This window comes from Elephas maximus, chromosome 5 (assembly GCF_024166365.1).
Source record: "Elephas maximus indicus isolate mEleMax1 chromosome 5, mEleMax1 primary haplotype, whole genome shotgun sequence".
Taxonomy (NCBI): domain Eukaryota; kingdom Metazoa; phylum Chordata; class Mammalia; order Proboscidea; family Elephantidae; genus Elephas; species Elephas maximus.
In genome coordinates, this window is record NC_064823.1 from 166,255,561 (window position 1) to 166,279,362 (window position 23,802).

General features: G+C 46.6%; 1 protein-coding gene across 9 annotated transcripts in view; it reads right to left on the reverse strand.

The window, feature by feature from the left end:
* PIGG (phosphatidylinositol glycan anchor biosynthesis class G) overlaps positions 1 to 23,555 on the reverse strand; it is a 65,303-nt gene extending 41,748 nt beyond the window's left edge. For 8 of the 9 annotated variants that reach the window (XR_007517741.1, XM_049886818.1, XM_049886817.1 and 5 more), the window contains exons 1-5: positions 23,289 to 23,555; positions 20,836 to 21,041; positions 8,270 to 8,479; positions 7,004 to 7,192; positions 6,000 to 6,141 (exon numbers count right to left, since the gene is read on the reverse strand). Coding sequence is in view for 8 of the 9 variants with exons in the window: in XM_049886818.1 (XP_049742775.1) it covers positions 6,000 to 6,141; positions 7,004 to 7,192; positions 8,270 to 8,479; positions 20,836 to 21,041; positions 23,289 to 23,442 (901 nt within the window). In the remaining variant the exon portion in view is untranslated. The remainder of the gene's footprint in view (positions 1 to 5,999; positions 6,142 to 7,003; positions 7,193 to 8,269; positions 8,480 to 20,835; positions 21,042 to 23,288) is intronic. The other variant, XM_049886821.1, reaches the window with a different exon arrangement.
* Positions 23,556 to 23,802: the final 247 nt, after the last annotated feature.

Sequence of the window (23,802 nt, forward strand, 5' to 3'; positions counted from 1 at the left end):
GACTACATCTGTGGAAAAAGACAATGGAAAAGCTCAATATCGTCAGTCAGAACAAGGCCAGGGGCCGACTGCAGAACAGATTATCAATTGCTCATAACCAAGTTCAAGGTGAAGCTGAAGAAAATTAGAACAAGCTCACGAGAACCAAAGTACAACCTTGAGTACATCCCACCTGAATTTAGAGACCATTGCAAGAACAGATTTGATGTGTTGAACGCTAATGACAGAAGACCAGATGAATTATGGGATCGATGACATCAAGGACATCATTCGTGAAGAAAGAAGGAGATCATTAGAAACACAGGAAAAAAAAAAAGACCAAAATGGTGTCAGAAGAAACTCTGAAACTTGTTCTCAAATGTTGAGAAACTAAAGTAAAAGGAAGAATTGATGAAGTAAAAGAGCTAAACAGGAGATTTCAAAGGTTGGCTGTAGAAGACACAATAAAGCCTTATAATGACATGTGCAAAGAGCTGGAGATAGAAAAACAAATGGGAAAAACACACTCGGCATTTCTTAAGCTGAAAGAATTGAAGAAAAAAATCAAGTCTCGAGTTGTAATATTAAAGGATTCCATGGGGAAATATTATATGATGCAGGAAGCTTCAAAAGAAGATGGAAGGAGTATATGGAGTCACTGTATCAAACAGAATTGGCTGATGCTCATTAACAACCTGTGTTGTGCAGATGTCTCAGTGCTGCTATAACAGAAATGACACAGTGGATGATGTCTTAGTCACCTAGTGCTGCTATAACAGAAATACCACAGTGGATGGTGTGTCAGTCACCTAGTGCTGCTAGAACAGAAATACCACAGTGGATGGTGTCTCAGTCACCTAGTGCTGCTATAACAGAAATACCACAGTGGATGGTGTGTCAGTCACCTAGTGCTGCTAGAACAGAAATACCACAGTGGATGGTGTCTCAGTCACCTAGTGCTGCTATAACAGAAATACCACAGTGGATGATGTCTTAGTCACCTAGTGCTGCTGTAACAGAAATACCACAGTGGATGGTGCCTCAGTCACCTAGTGCTGCTATAACAGAAATGACACAGTGGATGGTGTCTTAGTCACCTAGTGCTGCTATAACAGAAATACCACAGTGGATGATGTCTTAGTCACCTAGTGCTGCTGTAACAGAAATACCACAGTGGATGGTGTCTCAGTCACCTAGTGCTGCTGTAACAGAAATACCACAGTGGATGGTGTCTTAGTCACCTAGTGCTGCTGTAACAGAAATACCACAGTGGATGGTGCCTTACTCACCTAGTGCTGCTGTAACAGAAATACCACAGTGGAGGGTGTCTTAGTCACCTAGTGCTGCTGTAACAGAAACACAAGTGGATGGTGTCTCAGTCACCTAGTGCTGCTGTAACAGAAATACCACAGTGGATGGTGTCTCAGTCACCTAGTGCTGCTGTAACAGAAATACCACAGTGGATGGTGTCTCAGTCACCTAGTGCTGCTGTAACAGAAATACCACAGTGGAGGGTGTCTCAGTCACCTAGTGCTGCTGTAACAGAAATACCACAAGTGGAGGGTGTCTCAGTCACCTAGTGCTACTGTAACAGAAATACCACAGTGGATGGTGTCTTAGTCACCTAGTGCTGCTGTAACAGAAATACCACAGTGGATGGTGTCTCAGTCACCTAGTGCTGCTGTAACAGAAATACCACAAGTGGATGCTGTCTCAGTCACCTAGTGCTGCTGTAACAGAAACACCACAGTGGATGGTGTCTCAGTCACCTAGTGCTGCTGTAACAGAAATACCACAGTGGACGGTGTCTCAGTCACCTAGTGCTGCTGTAACAGAAATACCACAGTGGAGGGTGTCTTAGTCACCTAGTGCTGCTGTAACAGAAATACCACAAGTGGAGGGTGTCTCAGTCACCTAGTGCTGCTGTAACAGAAATACCACAGTGGATGGTGTCTCAGTCACCTAGTGCTGCTGTAACAGAAATACCACAGTGGAGGGTGTCTCAGTCACCTAGTGCTGCTATAACAGAAATACCACAGTGGATGGTGTCTCAGTCACCTAGTGCTGCTGTAACAGAAATACCACAGTGGATGGTGTCTCAGTCACCCAGTGCTCCTGTAACAGAAATACCACAAGTGGATGGTGTCTCAGTCACCTAGTGCTGCTATAACAGAAATACCACGGTGGATGGTATCTTAGTCACCTACTGCTGCTATAACAGAAATACCACAGTCGATGGTGTCTCAGTCACCTAGTGGTGCTATAACAGAAATACCAGTGGATGGTGTCTTAGTCACCTAGTGCTGCTATAACAGATATACCACAGTGGATGGTGTCTTGGTCACCTAGTGCTGCTATAGCAGAAATACCACAAGTGGAAGGTGTCTTAGTCACCTATTGCTGCTGTAACAGAAATACCACATGTGGATGGTGTCTTCGTCACCTAGTGCTGCCATAACAGAAATAACACAAGTGGGTGGCTTTAACAAAGAGAAATTTATTTTCTCACAGTTTAGTAGGTTTTAAGTCCAAATTCAGGGTGTCGGCTCCAGGGGAAGGCTTTCTTTCTCTATCAGTTCTGGAGGAAGGTCCTCGTCTTCAATTTTCCCCTGGTCAAGAAGCTTCTCAGGCACAGGGACCCCATGTCCAAAGGACACACTCTGCTCCTGTTGCTGCCTTCTTTATGGTATGAGGTCCCCAACTCTCTGCTTGCTTCTCTTTCCTTTTATCTCTTGAGGGATAAAAGGTGATCCAAGGCATACCCCAGGGAAACTCCCTTTACAGTTGATCTGAGTAAGAGTGGTGTTATGATCCCACCCTAATCCTCTCAACATAAAATTAAAATCACAAAATGAAGGACAACCACAGAATACTGGGAATCATGGCCTAACTAAGTTAATATACACATTTTGGGGGGACATAATTCAATCCGTGACAGCAGATGACACAACCTTGCTTGCTAAAGTGAAGATGACTTGAAGCACTTACTAATGAAGATCAAAGACCACGGCCTTCAGTATGGATCACACCTCAATATAAAGAAAACAAAAATCCTCACAACTGGACCAATAAGCAACATCATCATAAACAGAGAAAAGACTGAAGTTGTCAAGGATTTCATTTTACTTGGATCCACAATCAACACCCATGGAAACAGCAGTCAAGAAATCAAAAGATGCACTGCATTGGGCAAATCTGCTGCAAAGGACCTCTTTAAAGAGTTGAAAAGCAAAGATGTCACCCTGAAGACTAAGGTGCACCTGACCCAAGCCATGGTGTTTTTTAACTGCCTCATGTGTATGTGAAAGCTGGACAGAGAATAAGGAAGAGGGAAGAAAAATTGGCACACCTTTGAATTATAGGGCAGGGGAGAATACTGGTTATACCATGGACTGCCAAAAGAATGAACAAATATGTCTTAGGAGAAGTACAACCAGAATATTTCTTAGAAGCAAGGATGTTGAGACTATGTCTCACATACTTTGGACATGTTATCAAGAAGGATCAATCCCTGGAGAAGGACATCATGCTTGGTAAAGTAGGGGGTCAGAGAAAAAAAGGAAGATCCCCAACGAGATGGAATGACAGTGGCTGCAACAACGGGCTCAAGCATAATAACAATCGTGAGGATGGCACAGGATCAGGCAGTGTTTCGTTCTGTCGTACATGCGGTCGTTAGAAGTTGGAACCGACTTGACAGTATCTATGAACAATAACAAAGCTTTTACTAAAAAAATAAGAAGTACAGTCCTGGCTCAAAAAATTGACACAGTGAGAATGTGAACTTGTTGCATTTGCCCTCTCTTCAAGAGACCCAAGTAGAGGTGTCAGACGGCCAGTTGAGTGTCTTGAGGTCAGAGGAAGGACACACCTGAGGCACGGGCCTATGGATGGCACTAAAGTAGATGAGGTAATTGTGGGAGTGAATATGGAACCAGGCAAGAAGGCAGTCTGGGAAGAGATCAGGAAAAGATGCTAAGCCAGCAAAGAGGGCGAGGAAGTGAGGGGTGGGAAGAAATCAGAAAATTGTGTCACCTAGTCGTGAAGGGGCCAGCAGTGTGGGGTGATTGTGAAGGTCCACAAAACAGAGCCAAGCATCTACTGGGCTTCACAGCAACACAAGTGTAACTGCCACCCAACTGGAAGCAGATCTGTTTGAGTGCTCAGAAGCTAACCATAGTGGTGTAAGGGGTGGGGGTGACACAGCCCGAAGCCAACAGGCTGTGGGGTGTGGGTCACAGAGAGGAACATGTTGAGGTCTGGGATGGGGGGTCTCCTGTCAACTGGAAGCAGCTTAGTGAAATGGGGTCAAAGGTCGAAAGCAGGAATGTAAAACGGGGGGTAGGGGGGTGCAGCCCAGAGCAGATGAGCCGTGGGTCACAGAGACGGACGTGTAAGGTCTGGGGTGGGAGGTTCTGAGTGTGTCAAAAGCCCCTTGGAAGTAAATCCTGCTCCGCTGACTGGACTGTGACTCTGGTTGACACTACTAGTCAAAATATGAGTTTAAACGATGGACACTTTCAAAAGAGTATTTATGCATAGTGGTTAAGTCCTGTGGCTGCTAACCAAAGGGTCAGCAGTTTGAATCCACCAGGCACTCCTTGGAAACTCTATGGGGCAGTGCTACTCTGTCTTATCAGGTGGCTATTAGTCGGAATAGACTCGACAGCACTGGGTTTGGTTTGGTTTTTTGGTTCAGTTCATATATGTGGCACAGATGTCTCTAAGCGACTGTTCATTAATATTCATTAACAGTTCTAGATATCCAAGCAATAGCAGCCATACCATAAAATTCCTTCAAAGAATATTTTTAAGAATCAAGGAAATGTTAAAAGTTCTTCAGAGAAAAAGAGAACTATACGAGTCAGAAAATCAAATCTATACAAAGAAAAATGTTGAAGAAGAAATAAATGAGGATAAAATAAAATCTTTTAATTTTCTTATTCTTAATGGGTAACAGTTTGTTTAAAATAACAGCAACTCTATTTTGGATGTCTATAGATAAGTGAAATGACTACAACGTTACACGTGACGGGAGAAGAACTGAAAACACTGTTACGAGGCACCTGCACTACCTGTGAAGCCGTATACAGTTATTTCGGAGCGGCCTTAGGTTTGTCATAAATGTATGTGGGAAGCTCCAGGGCAACCTCTAAAAAAAAATTTTTTTAAAGAAGTATACTGGATAGGCTAAGAGAGAAGAAAAATGGAATCATACAAAATGCCCAATTAAACCAGAGAAGACAAAAGAGTGGAAGACAAAAAAAAAAGAACGAACAAAGGCAATACACAGGAAACAGTTACAGATACGGCAGATACGAATCCAACTGTATCAAGAATCACTTTACACGTGAATGGTCTACACACCAAGTAAAAGACAGAGACTGTCAGAGTGGATAAAAATGTGGCAGATGTGAATTCGACTATATCGGTAATCACTTTACACTTCAACAGTCTACACACACCAGGTAAAAGATAGACTGTCAAAGTAGATAAAAAGATAAGACCCAACTATACGCTGTCTACAAGAAACCCACCTTCAGTGTAAAGACACAGATAAATATAAAGTAGAGATGGAGTAAGACATGCCATGCTAAGAAAGCTGGAGTAGCTGTATTGATTTCAGACAAAGTAGACTTCAGAGCAAGGGAAATGATCAGCACAGAGGGGCTCTGGGAAATGATCAGGGACAGAGCAGCTTTACATAAAGATGAAGGGGCTAATTCTCCACGAAGATGTAACAATCCTCAACGTGTATGTGCCTAACAGGGGAGAGTCAAGATTCCTGAGGCAAAAGCTGACAGAACTGCAGGAAACAAACTATTACAACTGAGAATCAGGGAAGGAATGTAAATTCCACATCTTGACAGGCCTTTGCCCATTATTGTCATTCTCACTTTGCTCAGGATATTTCAAGCTTACGTAGCTTCTAAAAGATGGTTTTTAAAAATTAAATTCAGACTATATGAAACAGAAAAATAAAACACAGGTTCAAATGCTCAACCTTTCTAAGTGCTCACCAGGCTTCCTCTCGAATGCAGAGCTGATCAGCACCAGAGCAGTGTTCACTTCCTCTGTGGAAGAGGCCCCGTGACTGCCTGTCTCCGACATGCCGTGATCCCCACAGAGAACAAGCAAACTGGGTAGAAGAGCCTCCTTCTCCTGTAAGTCAGAGGAAGCTACTTAAGTGCCTTCAGTCTGATGGGAACACACACTCTTGTTGAGAAAACATCTCAGATTCCAGTTTACTTTGTAAGTAGCCCTTTCCAAATGAATCACATTTTTTTCTCCTGTGAGCTCACAACCAGATCGAAGGATTAAGATCAAATAACATCACAAATGGAACAAACGGAATGACGTGTTTGCGCTGATGTCAGCCAAGCCCTGAACGCAGGACTTGGGTTTGACTTCTCTTTCTGCCCTTCTGAGCTACGGACCTTGGGCACTACACTCCTTGTACCTCAGTTTCCTCATCTATCAAATGGATAGGCTGATAGGATCCATCTCGCCAGGTTGTTGTGAGGATTAAAACAAAAACCACATGGAAAGAGCTCAGACTGTCCTTAACCCCAGCGACCCCGCTCTGCTCACCGTGCTGTGGGTTCCAGCCACACTGGCCTTTGCCACTTCTTGGACACGGCCCCTTCTTTGGACACAACCCTCCTTGGACTTACCCACCTGGTGCTTGTCTGCCTAGAACCTCCTTTGAAGACTAAGAGCATCTACCTCCTCCCTTCCTTCAAGTCACTGCTTACACCCCACGCCTCCTCAAGGAAGCCTCCCTTCTGCTGTTCTCCATGGCACCAACCACTTGCTAGCAAACTTACTGTTATCTAATTACACGTTACGCTTCTTGTTATTGTCCGTCTCTCCTAGCTAGAAGGTGCGCTGGAGCTGCCTGGCATGTGGCCTACATCAGTAAACGGGTGTGAGAGCAGCTTCCCTCTCGGGGTGACTGAGCACATTTTAGTAGCTTCCTTTTTCCTAGAGACACTGTCCCTGCACACCACGAACGATGCCTCACCTTTGACAACAGTGCCATGTGGATCTTCATGAGGACACCATCCATCTCACTGAGCTTCTGCCCAATCAGGGGGCTGTTTGGCCCCGAGAGGTGCCCGATGTGGTCCAGCCCCAAGTAGTGCAGGATCAACAAGTCCCAGTCTTCTCTTTTCAGTACTTTCTCCAAATGCCTCGTGACATTGTTATCAACCTTTAAAGTACACACAAATGCTCACCTAATGTTCCCCTGATCTTCACTCCCCAAGGAAAAACTGACAAGGTCATTTAAAATCTAGGAGTTCATTCCAGTAGCAGGACTCATGGAAGTTGAAAAGACATAAAACAAAAAAGCAAACATGCACATTAAATATGGCTTTTTCTAATATGCTTTTTATGTCTCTAGGTTGCAGACAGAACGTATTACGCAGATAAGTTAAACGAGCAAGGGTTGTTCTGGACAAATGAGATAGCATTTCTGTGGGACCACTACTGGGGCTAAACGGGCCCCGAGTTGTCACTAAGTAACTACTGGCAGAGAGCCATTAATGAGCCATGACAGGCCTTGGATTAAGGTGACGAGCAGGATGGGGCAGACTGGAGAGCTGCAGGCATGTGGTTGCCCACGAGAAGGCTGACTTGGAGGGAGAGACTCAGCACCCAGCGGCCACATCTACTTCTGAAATAAACACATCACAAGATCAGCAGTCTGGCCCTCAGCTAGCCGCTCCCTCCCACAAGGAAACTACGTGACAAAGCGTGTGAGTGCTACCTTGCTCTGCCTCAGGGAAACTCAGCCACTACTGAAAAGTAACTGTGTCCATCATGGAGCACTACGTGCTGCACCTGAGAGATGTGGGTGTCCACTCCTATACCACCCACCCATCTTCCCCTGCCCCCACTCCCAGGAGAACCAAACAGCTCCGAGAGTCCCAGGCAGGCCCAGGAGTCCTATGGACCAGTTATATCCAGATAATGCCACCCCACTGTGTCCACTTGGGAAGGTCCTGCTCACCCGTCAACACCTGGTTCAAATACCATTCTCTGCTGTGAGGCCCTTCCTGACCCTTTGCGCCCCTCGATAAGGTGGTTCGTTGCTCTATGCTTTGGGCTCCACAGAACGTGGGCTCACATCCCCACTGGTGACACGAATCAGTAATTCTTAAAATCTCTCCACACTCACCCCCAATGTACTAGCAAAGCCACATATACAAGGGCACTGCTTCCCATCCGGCAGCAGGCATGCGAGTTCCACCTAGTGTAACATATTTCTCCTGTTTTAAAAACTAACCTCTGTGTAATCTGACACAAAAAACGAGGTGGTTCCATCATATTCCACAAAGTGCTTTGGGAATAATTTGACCCATGTTTCATCTCCATAAAAGATCACTCTTTTCCCAGCGGCTTTTGCCTGTCTTAGCACATTGTCTTCCAGCAGCACCGGAGAATTGAGGTTCCTGATGACATCGACAAAGCCAGGGATGCTCCCTGTCATCAACGCCTGCAGGAAGAAACAGTTGAGAATCAGACTAGAGAATCCAAATGTGCAGGCTGAGAAGGGGCACCCAAAGCCATCTTATAGATGAGATTGGTGTGCACGGGACTGGGGCACCCCAATTCTGGGGGCTGGTCATCTTGAGGACCACAATTGGGCAAAGGCGGAAAAGCTACACATAGAGTCTACAAAGAAGAGCAGACTCAACAATGAAGACTTGACTGTGAACGATCCTTCCAGCTGACAAGGGAATAGAGGAGGCTGTTGCGAGGATGGCTAGGTGACAGCACGGCCAGAGAGAAAGTGTGGGCCAACAACAGAGAGAAGTACAGATCAATAACAGACTTGAAGCCAATGACACAAAGTGTGCCCTGGGCTGAAAACATGAACTGGTATATTTCGGTTCCCACTTAACTTCAAATCTGCTCCTTATGACGAGCAAACTCCACATGCTGACCCTATGATCCAGCAACTCCAATGTTCCACCTCTGAACGAGAAAACGGACTCACACACCGAAGGAGGGATGTGGTCTCTGGGCACAAACTCTCAGAGGTCTCAAAGTAGACTGGCCCAGGGACACCAGCTAGATACTTTCCCCCCTCCTCCCTTCAATGGTACACCCCACTCTGAGAGGAGAGGGTGACTGTGTGAGTCATCTAGTATAGCTATAACAGAGATACCACACGTGGATGGCTTTAACAAAGAGAAGTTTATTTTCTCACAGTAAAATAAGCCAGAAGTCCAAATTCAAAGCGTCAGCTCCAGGGGAAGGTTTTCTCTCTATATATCGGCCTTCTCATCAATCTTCCCCCAGACTAGAAGCTTCCCTGGAGAGGGACCCTGAGTCCAAAGGACGTGCTCTGCTCCCGGCACTGCTTTCTTGGTGGTATGAGGTCCCCGTCTCTCTGCTTGCTTCTATCTTTTATCTCTCAAGAGATTGTGTCAAGACACAATCCAATCTTGTAGGCTGAGTCCTGCCTCACTAACACAACTGTCTGTGTAATCCAACACAAAAAACGAGGTGGCTCCATCATGTTCCACAAAATACTTCGGGAATAATTTAACCCATATTTTCTCTCCAGAAAAGATCACTCTCTTCCCATCTAACATCACAGAGGCAGGATTTACAACATACAGGAAACTCATACAACACTAGGAATATATACACACATTTTTGGAGGGACATTATTCAATCCAACAGTGACCTTTGATTCCTCACATGACATGTCCTCATACCACCCTGATAGAAAATTAAGTCAATAATCTTATGTTAACCATTCTCAGCTCTCATCAGGCAGGGCCTTAATTTAAGCATCGAATGTAAAAGGTCATATTGAACAGGTGACAGATCTCTGTGACCTGAATTTACACAACAACCTACAACACTGGGATCCAGGGTTCCATGCGATGAAAATAAACAGGAATCTGGATAATGCTAATAGGTGTAATAATTTTGCCAAACTTCTTTAACAGCAAATATGAATTATCTAAACATCCAGAGTGCTTAAGGAGTTCAGCAAATCTTCTCTCTGAAAAGCAACATAAAATAAAATATAACAATTTCAAACATATATGTTCCTAACAACAGAGTCCCAAAACACATGAAGCAAAAACTGACAAAACTGAAGGGAAAAATAAACAAGTCAGTAGTTAGACGTCAATACCTCACACCAAGATGGATGCCACAGGAGACTCTGAAACTTGCTCGCAAACATCAAGCAGCTAAAGCAAAAGGAAGAATTGACGAAGTAAAAGAACTGAACAGAAGGGCCTCTCGAGAACACAAAAAGTAAAATATTGTAATGACACGTGCAAAGAGCTGGAGATGGAAAAACAAAAGGGAAGAACATGCTCAGTGCTTCTCAAGCTGAAAGAAATGAAGAAAAAATTTAAGCTTCGAGTTGCAATAGTGAAGGATTCCATGGGGGAAAATATTAAATGATGCAGGAAGCATCGAAAGAAGACGGAAAGAATACACAGAGTCATTATACCAAAAAGAATTAGTCAACAGAAGAACCTCAGTGGTCATGGCCCCCAGACCTTCTGTTGGCCCAGGACAGGAACCATTCCCGAAGCCAACTCTTCAGACAGGGATTGGACTGGACAATGGGTTGGAAAGGGATGCTGGTGAGGAGTGAGCTTCTTGGATCAGGGGGACACTTGAGACTATGTTGGCATCTCCTGCCTGGAGGGGAGATGAGAGGGTGGAGGAGGTTAGAAGCTGGTGAAATGGACACGAAAAGAGAGAGTGAAGGGAGAGAGCGGGCTGTCTCATTAGGGGGAGAGTAATTTCGAGTGTGCAGCAAAGTGTATATGGGTTTCTGTGTGAGAGGCTGACTTGATTTGTAAACTTTCACTTAAAGCACAATAAAAATTATAAAAGAAATAAAAATTAGTCGATGTTCAACCATTTCAAGAGGTGGCATATGATCAGGAACTGATGGTACTGAAGGAAGAAGTCCAAGCTACTCTGAACGCATTGGCGAAAAACGAGGCTCCTGGAATTGATGGTATATCAATTGAGATGTTTCAACAAAAAGATGCAGTGCTGGAGGTGCTCACTCGTCTATGCCAAGAAATATGGAAGACAGCTTCCTGGTCAACTGACTGGAAGAGATCCATATTTATGCCTATTCGCAATAAGGGTGATTCAACCTAATGCGGAAATTATAGAACAATGAGCATTTAATATCACACACAAACAAAATTTTGCTGAAGATCATTCAAAAACGGCCGCAGCAGTATATCGACAGGGAACTGCCAGAAATTCAGGCTGGTTTCAGAAGAGGATGTGGAACCAGGGATATCATTGGTGATGTCAGATGGATCCTGGCTGAAAGCAGAGAATACCTGAAGGATGTTTACCTGTGTTTCATTGACTATGCAAAGGCATTCGACTGTGTGGATCATAACTATGGATGACACTGTGAAGAACGGGAATTCCAGAACACTTAATTGTGCTCATGAGGCACCTTTACATAGATCAAGAGGCAATCATTCCAACAGAACAAGGGGATACTGATTGGTTTAAAGTCAGGAAAGGTATGTTTCAGGGCTGTACCCTTTTACCATACCTATTCAATCTGTATGCTGAGCAAACAATACGAGAAGCTGGACTATATGAAGAATGGGGCATTAGGACTGAAGGAAGACTCATTAACAACCTGCGTTATGCAGATGACACAACCTTGCTTGCTGAAAGGGTAGAGGACTTGAAGCACTTACTAATGAAGATCAAAGACCACAGCCTTCAGTATGGACTGCATCTCAACATAAAGAAAACAAAAATTCTCACAACTGGACCAATAAGGAACATCATGATAAATGAAGACAAGACTGAAGTTGTCAAGGATTTCACTTTACTTGGATCCACAATCAACAGCCATGGAAGCAGCAGTCAAGAAATCAAAAGACATACTGCATTGAGCAAATCTGCTGCAAAAGACCTTTTTAAAGTGTTAAAAAGCAAAGATGTCACCTTGAAGACTAAAGTGCATCTGACCCCAGTCACAGTGTTTTCAACAGCCTCATATGCATGCAAAAGCTGGACAATGAATAAGGAAGACCAAATAATAATTGATGCCTTTGAATTGTGGGGTCGGCAAAGAATATCAAATGTACTATGGATTGCCAAAAGAACAAACAAATCTGTCCTAGAAGCAGTACAACCAGAATGCTCCTTAGAAGCAAGGATGGTGAGACTGCGTCTCACATACTTTGTACATGTTGTCAGGAGGGACCAGCCCCTGGAGAAGGACATCATGCGTGGTATAGTAGAGGGTCAGTGAAAAAGAGAAGACCCTCAATGAGATGGACTGACATAGCGGCTGCAACAATGGGCTCATGTATAACAACAATTGTGAAGATGGCACAGGACTGGGCAGTGTTTCGTTCTGCTGTACCCAGAACTGCTATGAGTCGGAACAGATCCAAAGGCCCCTAACAACAACAGGGTTGGGAGAGACGGGGAAAAGAGAAGTTTTGCTTAGGGGACACGGAGCTTATGTTAATGGTGGTAGAATAATTAGGAAAAGGATAGCAATAAAGTCTGCACAACATGAAAGACAGAATCAATGCTGCCGAATTGTATATGTAGAAATTGTTGAACTAATATTTCATTGTGTACAGTTTTACCACACAAAAAATAAATCATTCAATATGTGAAAATATACAAAGTGTACACTGTATTGTATGAAAATCACCACAAGAAAGTTGTTTTTTAATGTGAATCTCTCTTTTATACTCAAAATCCGACCCCCTAAAGATAACCAGTCACTCTTGCCAAGTATCCTTGCAGACTTTTTTCTACATGTACATAATTACAAATACACACTATACAAACTACACATATGATTCCACAACTTACTTTTGTTTTTCGATTAATACGATGAACCTCCTTCCCCTGAACACACAAAAGCTACTGCTTGTTTTTAACAGCTGCAAAGTGTGCATTTAACCAAGTGCATCCTAACGGACATTTATTCTAAGAGCTTCATGTGGAAGTGCCGCCTGAGCTGAGAGCTGAGGAAAACCTGCTGTCTGGGTGGGGCGGGGCGGGGTGGGGTTGGCTCCCAGGGGAAGACGGCAGCCTGCAAAGGCCCCAGCAGGGAAGGGCAGGCGCTTGAGGCACTGAGTGCATGTGACGTGGGCAAAAGTCAGTCAGATGAGGACGGAGGCAAACAGGCAGAACACAGAGCCTTGGGGGGTGTTGAGGATGTGAGTGTAAACCTAAGCAGAGAACAGGCCACTGTGTTTTAGCAGGTGGAGTAGCAAAACCGACCTGGGCTTGGACTGGGCCGCACACAAAGAGGGGCTGGCAGACCTTACAATCCAGGCGGGAAGGTACAGCAGGCTGTCCTGAGACGGGCAGTGGGGATGAGGGAAGGGGTGAGGACAGACCTCAGGGGACAGCAGGTTGGCTGCAGCAGCGGGGGTGAGGGTAGGGGTGGGGACAGATCTCAGAGGCATTAGGGAGGCAAAACCACCTGGACTAAAGGACTAGCTGGAATGGACACTGGGGAATGAGGAAGAAACGTCGAGGGCACTCTCCAGTAGTCCTTAGCTGAGGGGCACCCCTTGAGACCTGGTGTCTGGGGAATGAGGAAGAAATGTCGAGGGGACTTCCAGGCCACCCTTAGCTGAGGGGCATCCCTAGAGAAACTCCCAGGCCGTCCTGAGCTGAGGGGCACCCCTTGAGAACCTCCCAGACTGTCCTTAGCTGAGGGGCACTCCTTGAGAACCTCCCAAGCCATCCTTAGCTAAGAGGCATCCCTTGAGAAACTCCCAGGCCGTCCTTAGCTGAGGGGCACCCCTTGAGAAACTCCCAGGCCGTCCTTAGCTGAGGGGCACCCCTTGAGAAACTCCCAGGCCGTCCTTAGCTGAGGGGCACCCCTTGAGAACCTCCCAGACTGTCCTTAGCTGAGGGGCACCCCTTGAGAAACTCCCAGGCCGTCCTTAGCTGAGGGGCACCCCTTGAGAAACTCCCAGACCGTCCTTAACTGAGGGGCACCTCTCAAGAGCCCCAGTATCTGGGGCTGGTGGGCACAGCACCAGAGCAGGTGCACATGTAGGACTGGGAGCTGCCGAGGTGCTCCGGGGGAGTATCCAGCAGTCGGTGAATATACAGACCCTGAACCAAAAGACTAACCAGAGGTGGAAACTGGGAGTCTTTATGTTGATAAACTTGCCTAGAGAGTATCAAACTCCTTAAAGTCCACAGAGGGGAGGACTGATTGGCAAAGGAGGCTGAGAGGGGACAAAGAGTGGTAAGAGGAAAGCTAGTGAAGTTTGGTGTCACAGAAGACAAGACCCAAGAGTGCCTGGAAGAGGGGAGATCAGCAGTGCAGACACTACAAAAAGACCGCAAGGATGGGAGCCAAAAACGTTCAGAGATCAGCAAATTAAGGACACTAAGTAGGAGCCCTGGTGGCACATTGATTAAGTGCTTGGCTGCTAACCGAAAGGTCAGTGGTTTGAACCCACCAGCTGTTTCATGGGAGAAAGATGCAGCAGTCTACTCCTGTAAAGATTACAGCCTTGGAAACCCTATGGGGGTGGTTCTACTCTGTCACATGGGGTCGCTATGAGAAGTACCAGTCCACCCCATTTCTGGTACAGAGTAGATATAATTAAACTTTACATTTTTACAACGTGACAGACAAAAACTGGCCTTACAGACTGCTTCTAGTTGCCACCACTTTTACAATTAGTGAAGCTGAGACTCTTGTGTTTACTGGACATTTCAACTCCTTCCTTTGTGTATTTCTTATCTCCTTTTGGGTTTCCACTGGACTGTCTGTCCTTGATTTGATCCTCCTTACATGCTATGGATTTCATGTCTTGTGTCCAGTGCATACTTTTTTTTCCAAGTTACTGCCTGTCTGTGGATTTTGAGTACGATGTCTTCCACCACATGGAAGTTTGCTGTTTTCAAGTCACATCTGTCCACCCTTTCCTGTATGGCTTTTATAAGGCACTCCTTTCTTTTCACAGCAGTCTGGGTTACCCTGATATTTCTAAGAAGGGTAGGCATTTTTTGGTGTCTGCTCACCCCAGGAAGCATGTGGGCAGGGCTCAGGCTGAAGGCAGGAGTCCTGACAAATCTAATGGGCAGCTCAGGCCTGACACCTCCTTGGAGGTTTGCCTGGGCCTGCTGTGGCCATCTGAGAACCAAGGAGGGCTTTTCAGGCTGCATTTAAAGAGGAATTTGACCTGGTCATTCTATTCTGCATTTAAATTGTATACCACAGTACAGCCAACAGAGGCTGTAGGGTCAAACAAACAGGTTCACACTCAGTCTCTGATGCCAGCTGTGTGGTTTTACCCCTTCAAGTCTTTTTTTTTCTCTCACCTGAGAAATGGAGAAGACAGAAGTGCCCAGTCACGGGACCTGGTTCACAGGGCTGTTGTAACAGCACAGGAGTAAAGTTCTGTGCTTTGTGCTGAATGCAGTGCCAGGCACAGAATCAGTGAACAGTAATAACTCTTTGTTATGACTATAAAGTCCCTCAAGAAAGAGAAGGCATTAAAAATTTAGTTACAGAATTAAAAAAAAGCTGGTGTATCTTGACACCTGAAAGCGCTGCTGGGGGCTGCAGTGCTGCGGCATTTAAGCTGGTGTTTTGTCGAGGATGTGGGCACTGTAAGATTAAGTAAGTTCTTTCCCCAACTGGGAGGCAAGGCAGGGGGGACACACTCCTTGCCGACAATGCCCCTCCAACCAAATCCAGAGTTGTGTAGCCCAGTTCCTCCCTGATGGGGAATGAGAAGCGAGGACCTGCAAATGGTTGAGAACAAAATGAAACAAAACAAAACAGCTCTGGGCTGAGGCTCCTCAGACAGAGCTGAAGGAAACAAACGGGCTGGAGGCCAGATGCTCCAAGAATAGCACCAGTTAACACATGAACGTAAATAAAAAACTGGAACCCTGTACACACGTTCAGACACTTTTTTACAACTTCACCTAGATTCCTTAACAGAATGAGCAGGAGCCCGGATGCATTCTCCCAGCTTTCACAGAACAGATCCCAGCAGAAGTGACTGCTGCTCAGAGAAGTGTCACCGGTCATCCTGACCAAAGTTCCACCCCCCCATCACACTCCTCCTCGACTTCACTCACACTTTCATCACCCTCTGGAACCGTCTTGGCGATTTACATGTATACTCACGCATTTTCTGTCCCCTACCCTCACGTTAGAAAGTAAGCTTCGTGAGAGCAGAATTGTTGCTGTCTTGCTCTTCACTCTGTCCTTCTGGTCTAGAACAGTGTGCAGTACCTAGTAGATGCTCAAAAAATATTCCTGTATGAAAGACACGCCACATTCAAAAGTGGAGAGTGGGAAAACCAGAAAAAAGTCAGTGAAAGATGTGGCACTGATCCCTGCAATCCCAGACTGTTTTATTTATTCAACAAACATTCACTGAGCACCTACCAAATGCCAGCCTTAAGCCTTCAATCCTTAAGGAAAGCAGCAGCTCCTTCTCAGCAAATAGTAAGATGTCACATGATTGGCCTTGGATGTAAGGCTCAGCCAAAGACTCTCACACCTCACTAACATGCAACAAAAGTCCAGCTCCTCTGCCCACCCTCTCCATCCCCACCCCTCTACTCTTCCTTCCAATCTCAACTTAATGTCACCTCCTCAGCAGGCTTCTCTGAGCTCCTCTTCTAAACTGAGCTCCCACCCATCACTGCTCACCCATTGTGTTTCCTTCCATCACTGTGTTAACTACGCTTTACAACTGTACATTCAGGCACATGTTCATTTGTTTAACGGCTCCATGAAGGCAGAGATATCCTTCCCGAACTGTGTTGTTGTTGTTGTTAGGTGCCGTCGAGTCAGTTCCGACTCATAGTGACCCTACACACAACAGAATGAAACACTGCCTGGTCCTGTGCCATCCTCACAATCATTGTTATGCTTGAGCCCATTGTTGCAGCCACTGTGTCAATCCACCTCGTTGAGGGTCTTCCTCTTTTCTGCTGACCCTGTACTCTGCCAAGCATGATGTCCTTCTCCAGGGACTGATCCCTCCTGACAACATGTCCAAAGTATGTAAGACACAGTCTCGCCATCCTTGCCTCTAAGGAGCATTCTGGCTGCACTTCTTCCAAGACAGATTTGTTCGTTCTTTTGGCAGCCCATGGGATATTCAATATTCTTCGCCAACACTACAATTCAAAGGCATCAACTCTTCTTCGGTCTTCCTTATTCATTGTCCAGCTTTCACATGCATGTAATGTAAGTGAAAATACCATGGCTTGGGTCAGGTGCGCCTTAGTCTTCAGGGTGACATCTTTGGTCTTCAACACTTTGAAGAGGCCCTTTGCAGCAGGTTTGCCCAATAAAATGCGTCTTTTGATTTCTTGACTGCTCCTTCCATGGCTGTTGATTGTGGATCCAAGTAAAATGAAATCCTTGACAACTTCCATCTTTTCTCCATTTTTCATGAATGTTGTTCATTGGTCCAGTTGTGAGGATTTTTGTTTTCTTTATGTTGAAGTGTAGTCCATACTGAAGGCTGTGGTCTTTCATCTTCATTAGTAAGTGCTTCAAATCCTCTTCACTTTCAGCAAGAAAGGTTGTGTCATGTGCATAATGCAGGTTGTTAACGAGCCTTCCTCCAATCCTGATGCCCCATTCTTCTTCATATAGTCCAGCTTCTCGTATTATTTGTTCAGCATACAGATTAAATAGGTATGGTGAAAGAATACAACCCTGACGCACACCTTTCCTGACTTTAAACCAATCAGTATCCCCTTGTTCTGTCTGAACAACTGCCTCTTGATCTATGTAAAGGTTCCTCACGAGCACAATTAAGTGTTCTGGAATTCCCATTCCTTGCAGTGTTACCCATGGTTTGTTATGATCTACAGTTGAATGCCTTTGCATAGTCAATGAAACACAGGTAAACATCCTTCAGGTATTCTCTGCTTTCAGCCAGGATCCATCTGACATCACCAATGATATCCCTGGTTCCACGTCCTCTTTGGAAACCAGCCTGAATTTCTGGCAGTTCCCTGTCGATATACTGCTGCAGCCGTTTTTGAATGATCTTCAGCAAAATTTTGCTTGTGTGTGATATTAATGATGTTGTTCAATAATTTCCACATTTGGTTGGATCACCTTTCTTGGCAACAGGCATAAATATGGATCTCTTCCAGTCAGTTGGCCAGGAAGCTGTCTTCCATATTTCTTGGCATAGACGAGTGAGCACCTCCAGCGCTGCATCTGTTTGTTGAAACATCTCAATTGATATTCCGTCAATCCCTGGAGCCTCATTTTTCACCAATGCCTTCAGAGTAGCTTGGACTTCTTCCTTCAGTACCATCGGCTCCTGATCATATGCCACCTCTTGAAATGGTTGAATATCGACTAATTCTTTTTGGTATAATGACTGTATATTCCTTCCATCTTCTTTTGATGCTTCCTGGGTCATTTAATATTTTCCTCATGGAATCCTTCACTATTGCAACTTGAGGCTCGAATTTTTTCTTCAGTTCTTTCAGCTTGAGAAATGCCGAGCGTGTTCTTCCCTTTTGGTTTTCCATCTCCAGCTCTTTGCACATGTCATTATAATACTTTACTTTGTCTTCTCAAGAGGCCCTTCTGTTCAGTTCTTTTACTTCATCAATTCTTCCTTTTGCTTTAGCTGCTCGATGCTCAAGACCAAGTTTCAGAGTCTTCTCTGACATCCGTCTTGGTCCTTTCTTTCTTTCCTGTCTTTTCAGGGACCTCTTGCTTTCTTCATGGATGATGTCCTTGATGTCATTCCACAACTCGTCTGGTCTTTGGTCACTAGTGTTCAATGCATCAAATCTGTTCTTCAGACGGGCTCTAAATTCAGGTGGGACATACTTAAGGTCATATTTTGGCTCTCGTGGACTTTCTCTGATGTTCTTCAGTTTCAGCTTGAACTTGCATATGAGCAATTGATGGTCTGTTCCACAGTCGGCCCCTGGCCTTGTTCTGACTGATGATATTGAGCTTTTCCACCGTCTCTTTCCACAGATGTAGTCAATTTCCTTTCTGTGTGTTCCATCTGGCAAGGTCCATGTGTACAGTCACCGATTATGTTGGTGAAAGAAGGTATTTGCAATGAAGAAGTCGTTGATCTTGCAAAATTCTATCATTCGATCTCCTGCATTGTTTCTATCACCAAGGCCATATTTTCCAACTACCTGCCCTTCTTTGTTTCCAACTTTCACATTCCAATCACCAGTAATTATCAATGCATCCTGATTGCACGTTCAATCAATTTCAGACTGCAGAAGCTGGGAAAAATCTTCAATTTCTTCATCTTTGGCCTTAGTGGTTGGTGTGTAAATCTGGATAACAGTCGTATTAACTGGTCTTCCTTGTAGGAGTATGGATATTATCCTATCACTGACAGCGTTGTACTTAAGGATAGACCTTGAAACGTTCTTTTTCACGATGAATGCAACACCATTCCTCCTCTTCGAGTTGTCATTCCCAGCATAGTAGACTATATGATTGTCCGATTCAAAATGGCCAACACCAGTCCATTTCAGCTCACTAATGCCTAGGATATCGACATTTATGTGTTCCATTTCATTTCTGACGATTTCCAATTCTCCTAGATTCATACTTCATACATTCCAGGTTCCTGTTACTAATGGATGTTTGCAGCTGTTTCTTCCCATTTTGAGTCGTGCCACATCAGCAAATGAAGGTCCCGAAAGCTTTACTCCATCCATGTCATTAAGGTCGACTTTACTTTGAGGAGGCAGCTCTTCCCCAGTCATCTTTTGAGTGCCTTCCACCCTGGGGGGCTCATCCTCCAGCACTATATCAGATGATGTTCTGCTGCTATTCATAAGGTTTTCACTGGCTAATGCTTTTCAGAAGTAGACTGCCGGGTCCTTCTTCCTAGTCTGTCTTAGTCTGGAAGCTCAGCTGAAACCTGTCCTCCAGGGGTGACCCTGCTGGTATCTGAATACTGGTGGCACAGCTTCCAGCATCACACACCCCCCACAGTACGACAAACTGACAGACACATGGGGGTTCCCAACTGTACATCCACTAAACTGTACATCCACTAAAATATAAGCACACAGCAGCTGCTCAGTAAACAGTTCTTAAAACCGTCAATAAAGCTTTACTTTTTTCTTTACCAGTGAATCTCTTGGGTGATACACTATCCACTATCACTAAGCTGAACACCTGAAACCTTATACAGAAGCAGCAGCAACAATTGCCAAGGCCAGAGAGTACCAGTTTGCTCATCATACATAGTTTGGGACATGCCATTTAACTTCTCTGAGTTTGTTTCCTCATCTGTAAAATCAAGGGATTAGACTTGATAACCTTAAAGGGTCCTTCTGCATGTAAACCTAGGGTTCTAACTGACCCATGGAGGTCAGCAGGTCACCAAGGAGGATGGTACCTCTTGGGTTGGCCTGGAAACCTGGCTCTAAATATTATCTCACAACCTTCATGCCTCTCCTAAAGCACATGCTCTAGTGACGTGATAAAAACCAAACCCGTTGCCGTGGAGTCGATTCCGACTCATAACGACCCTACAGGGCAGAGCAGAGCTGCCACAGAGTTTCCAAGGAGCGCCTGGTGGATCTGAACTGCCAGCCTTTTGGTTAGCAGCCAGAGCACTTAAGCACTATACCATGAGGGTTTCTGGCAACCTGATAAGGGGTGTAATTCACAGGTCTCACCCCTATCCTGTTTCTGAGGCTTTGTCAGCATTCTGTTGCCTCAGCAAAGCTGACAGCACCAAAGTAAAGCTCATTTAGTCAAACCTGAATTTTGAATGAAAGTTTACAGACAGCTCCTCTAAACCTCCAAAAATGCCAAAATTTACAGAACCATGAAGCCAAACGGTTTACCTTGATTCGAGGCATAGTAACTGTAGGTGGTTTTGCTTCAGCCACAAAACTGTGAGATGCTCCTCTTTCCACAAGATAAGTCACGTAGGGCATGAATTTCACACCCTTTGACCCAAACACAAAATCGTCCCTCAAGGCGTCTATCAGCATAATGACAACTTTACCGAAGAGAGGTGGTGGGAGCTTAGTCCAGTTGGAACTGGCTCCTAAAACGTGTTTGAAAGAAGAAAAAACAAAAGTTGAATTTTAGACTCTATTTAACATTCAAGGACCTTCAGAATCCAGCTCCTGCTACTTCTCCAGCACACACCTGTCATTCTCCATGTCCTCACCCAAGCCCCAATCCATTGCCGTGGAGTCAATTCCGACTCACAGCAACTCTGTAAGACAGAGTGAAACTGCCCCATGGGGTTTCCAAGGAGCACTCAGTGGATTCAAACTGCTGATGTTCTGGATAGCAGCCATAGCTCTTAACCACTACGCCACCAGGATTTCCACCCAAGCCCCAGCAGTAGTGAAATGTCTAGCTAGAGGAGAACTAAAGAATAGTAGTCCCACCTTGAGGTTCCAGGGACAAAAAGGAATCAATCAAGGAATAGGTGTGGGGATGAGATGAAATCAGAAGCTTTCACACGATGTGAAATACTGGGACATGGCATTCCGACATTAAGGTCTTGGAATGTGGCATTTAGTGGGCTAGACCTAAAACACAGCACTGCAGGCAGACAATGGGCAAGTGTTCACAGACTGTTCACACAGTCAGTGGATGGTACTGTACAAACCTGGCCTGGAAAGGGAGAGCCTCTACCAAGTGTGTATTGCTAGGCAGGTAAAGGCTACCAAGGGGCCTAAAGAGGGGGGGCCTTAACACTGGAAAGAAAAGGGTCCTGGTAGAAATGTCACAGAAGAAACTCCAAGGAGGTTAGCAGGAAGCTTACCTGTTGTATCCTATTGGGCCAAAAGGACTCCAAAAAACAGGAGTGACTCAAAAGTTACTCAGGAGAAGCGGGGGGGGGGGGGGGGGGGGGGTGAGTAGGTGGTTATTAGATGAGTAAAAACCAAAAAAAATGAAACCCACTGCACTGCCGTCAAGTGGATTCTGACTCATAGCGACCCTTTAGGACAGAGCAGAACTGCCCCCATAGAGTTTCCAAGGAGCACTTGGCGGATTCAAAACGCTGGCCCTTTGGTTAGTAGCCGCAGCACTCAAACACTATGCCGCCATGGTTTCCATTAGATAAGTAATGCTGGGGAAAGGTGGTGGCCCTGTTGAGATCAGGGAGGAGGGTAAGGAAAGGTAGGGGCCCTGCAGTAAACAGGGAGGAGGGTAAGGAAAAGTGGGAGCCCTGTGGTGATCGGGGAAAAGAGTAAGGAAAGGTGGGGGCCCTGTGGTGATCGGGGAGGGGGTAAGGTGGGAGCCCAGTGGTGATCGGGGAGAAGGGTAAGGTGGGGGCCCTGTGGTGATCGAGGAGGAGGGTAAGGTGGGGGTCCTGTGGTGGTCGGGGGGTGGGGAGGAGGGTAAGGAAAGGTGGGAGCCCCGTGGTGGTCGGGGAGGAGGGTAAGGTGGGGGCCCTGTGGTGGTGAGGGAGGAGGGTAAGGTAGGGGCCCTATGGTGGTCAGGGAGGAGGGTAAGGTGGGGGCCCTGTGGTGGTAGGGGAGGAGGATAAGGAAAGGTGGGGGCCCTGTGGTGGTCAGGGAGAGGGTAAGGTGGGGGTGTTGTGGTGGTTGGGGAGGAGGGTAAGGTGGGAGCCCTGTGGTGATCGGGGAGGAGGATAAGGTGGGAGCCCTGTGGTGATCGGGGAGGAGGGTAAGGTGGGGGCGTTGTGGTGGTCAGGCAGGACGGTAAGGAAAGGTAGGGGCCCTGTGGTGGTAGGGGAGCAGGGTAAGGTGGGAGCCCTGTGGTGGTCAGGGAGAGGGTAAGGTGGGGGCATCATAGTGGTCAGGGAGGAGGGTATGGTGGGAGCCCTGTGGTGATCGGGGAGGAGGATAAGGTGGGAGCCCGGTGGTGATCGGGGAGGAGGGTAAGGTGGGGGCGTTGTGGTGGTCGGGGAGGAGGGTAAGGTGGTGGCCCTGTGGTGGTCGGCGAGGAGGGTAAGGTGAGGGCCCTGTGATGGTCGGCGAGGAGGGTAAGGCGGGGGGCCCTGTGGTGGTCCGGGAGAGGGTAAGGTGGGGGACCCTGTGGTGGTCCGGGAAAGGCTAAGGTGGGGGCGTTGTGGTGGTCCGGGAGAGGATAAGGTGGGAGCAGTAGTGATGGTTTCTGTAGTGGGGGAAATTTGGAAGAATATCTATATCCAAAGAGCGTGGAGCGGTAAGAGGAGGGTTCCTGGGCGTGCGGACCACAAGGGAACAGCAGGCCAAGCAGAAGGACCCCTGCAAGGAGCAACGCCACCCCACCCCGAGGGAGTGACTGGGAGCCCCTGGAGGAAACGTTCTCCAGGGAGGTGAGGCCGTACCCGCCGAGGGTTCCGGCGCTGGGCTTTCTGCTCGATGCTCCGTCGTGGACGAGGAGCGAACCGGAGCGGGGAAGAATCCCCGAAGGAAGATGGCGACCCCGAGCACCTCGATCGCTACGCAGCAGGCGGCGAAGGTCCCCGCGCCCAGCCGCATCGTGCTGACCCGCCGAGCCCGGGTCGCTGGCTCGGTATCGACGAACCGGAGCAGCTCCCGGTGCCGCAGAGCCCCCTCAGAGCAGAAGCCGCCGGCTCCCAGCGTGTCGTCACGTCCGGCGGCGCGCCGGAAATACGAACGAAGTGGGCGGGCTCTGCTGGCCGTGAGGCTGCCGGGAGGTCGGGGCCGCGTTCCTGGCGCGTCTCGTCCCCAGCTCCGCCCACCGCGTGGTTTTTGGCTGTTGTCTGTGTGACAGCTTGTTGGGACACTTCGTGAATTCTCTGCCCCGAGCTAGGCGCTTTCACACAGATGACCGCACTTATTCCTCCGTTAGCCTGGTGACTCAAGTGTTACCGACCC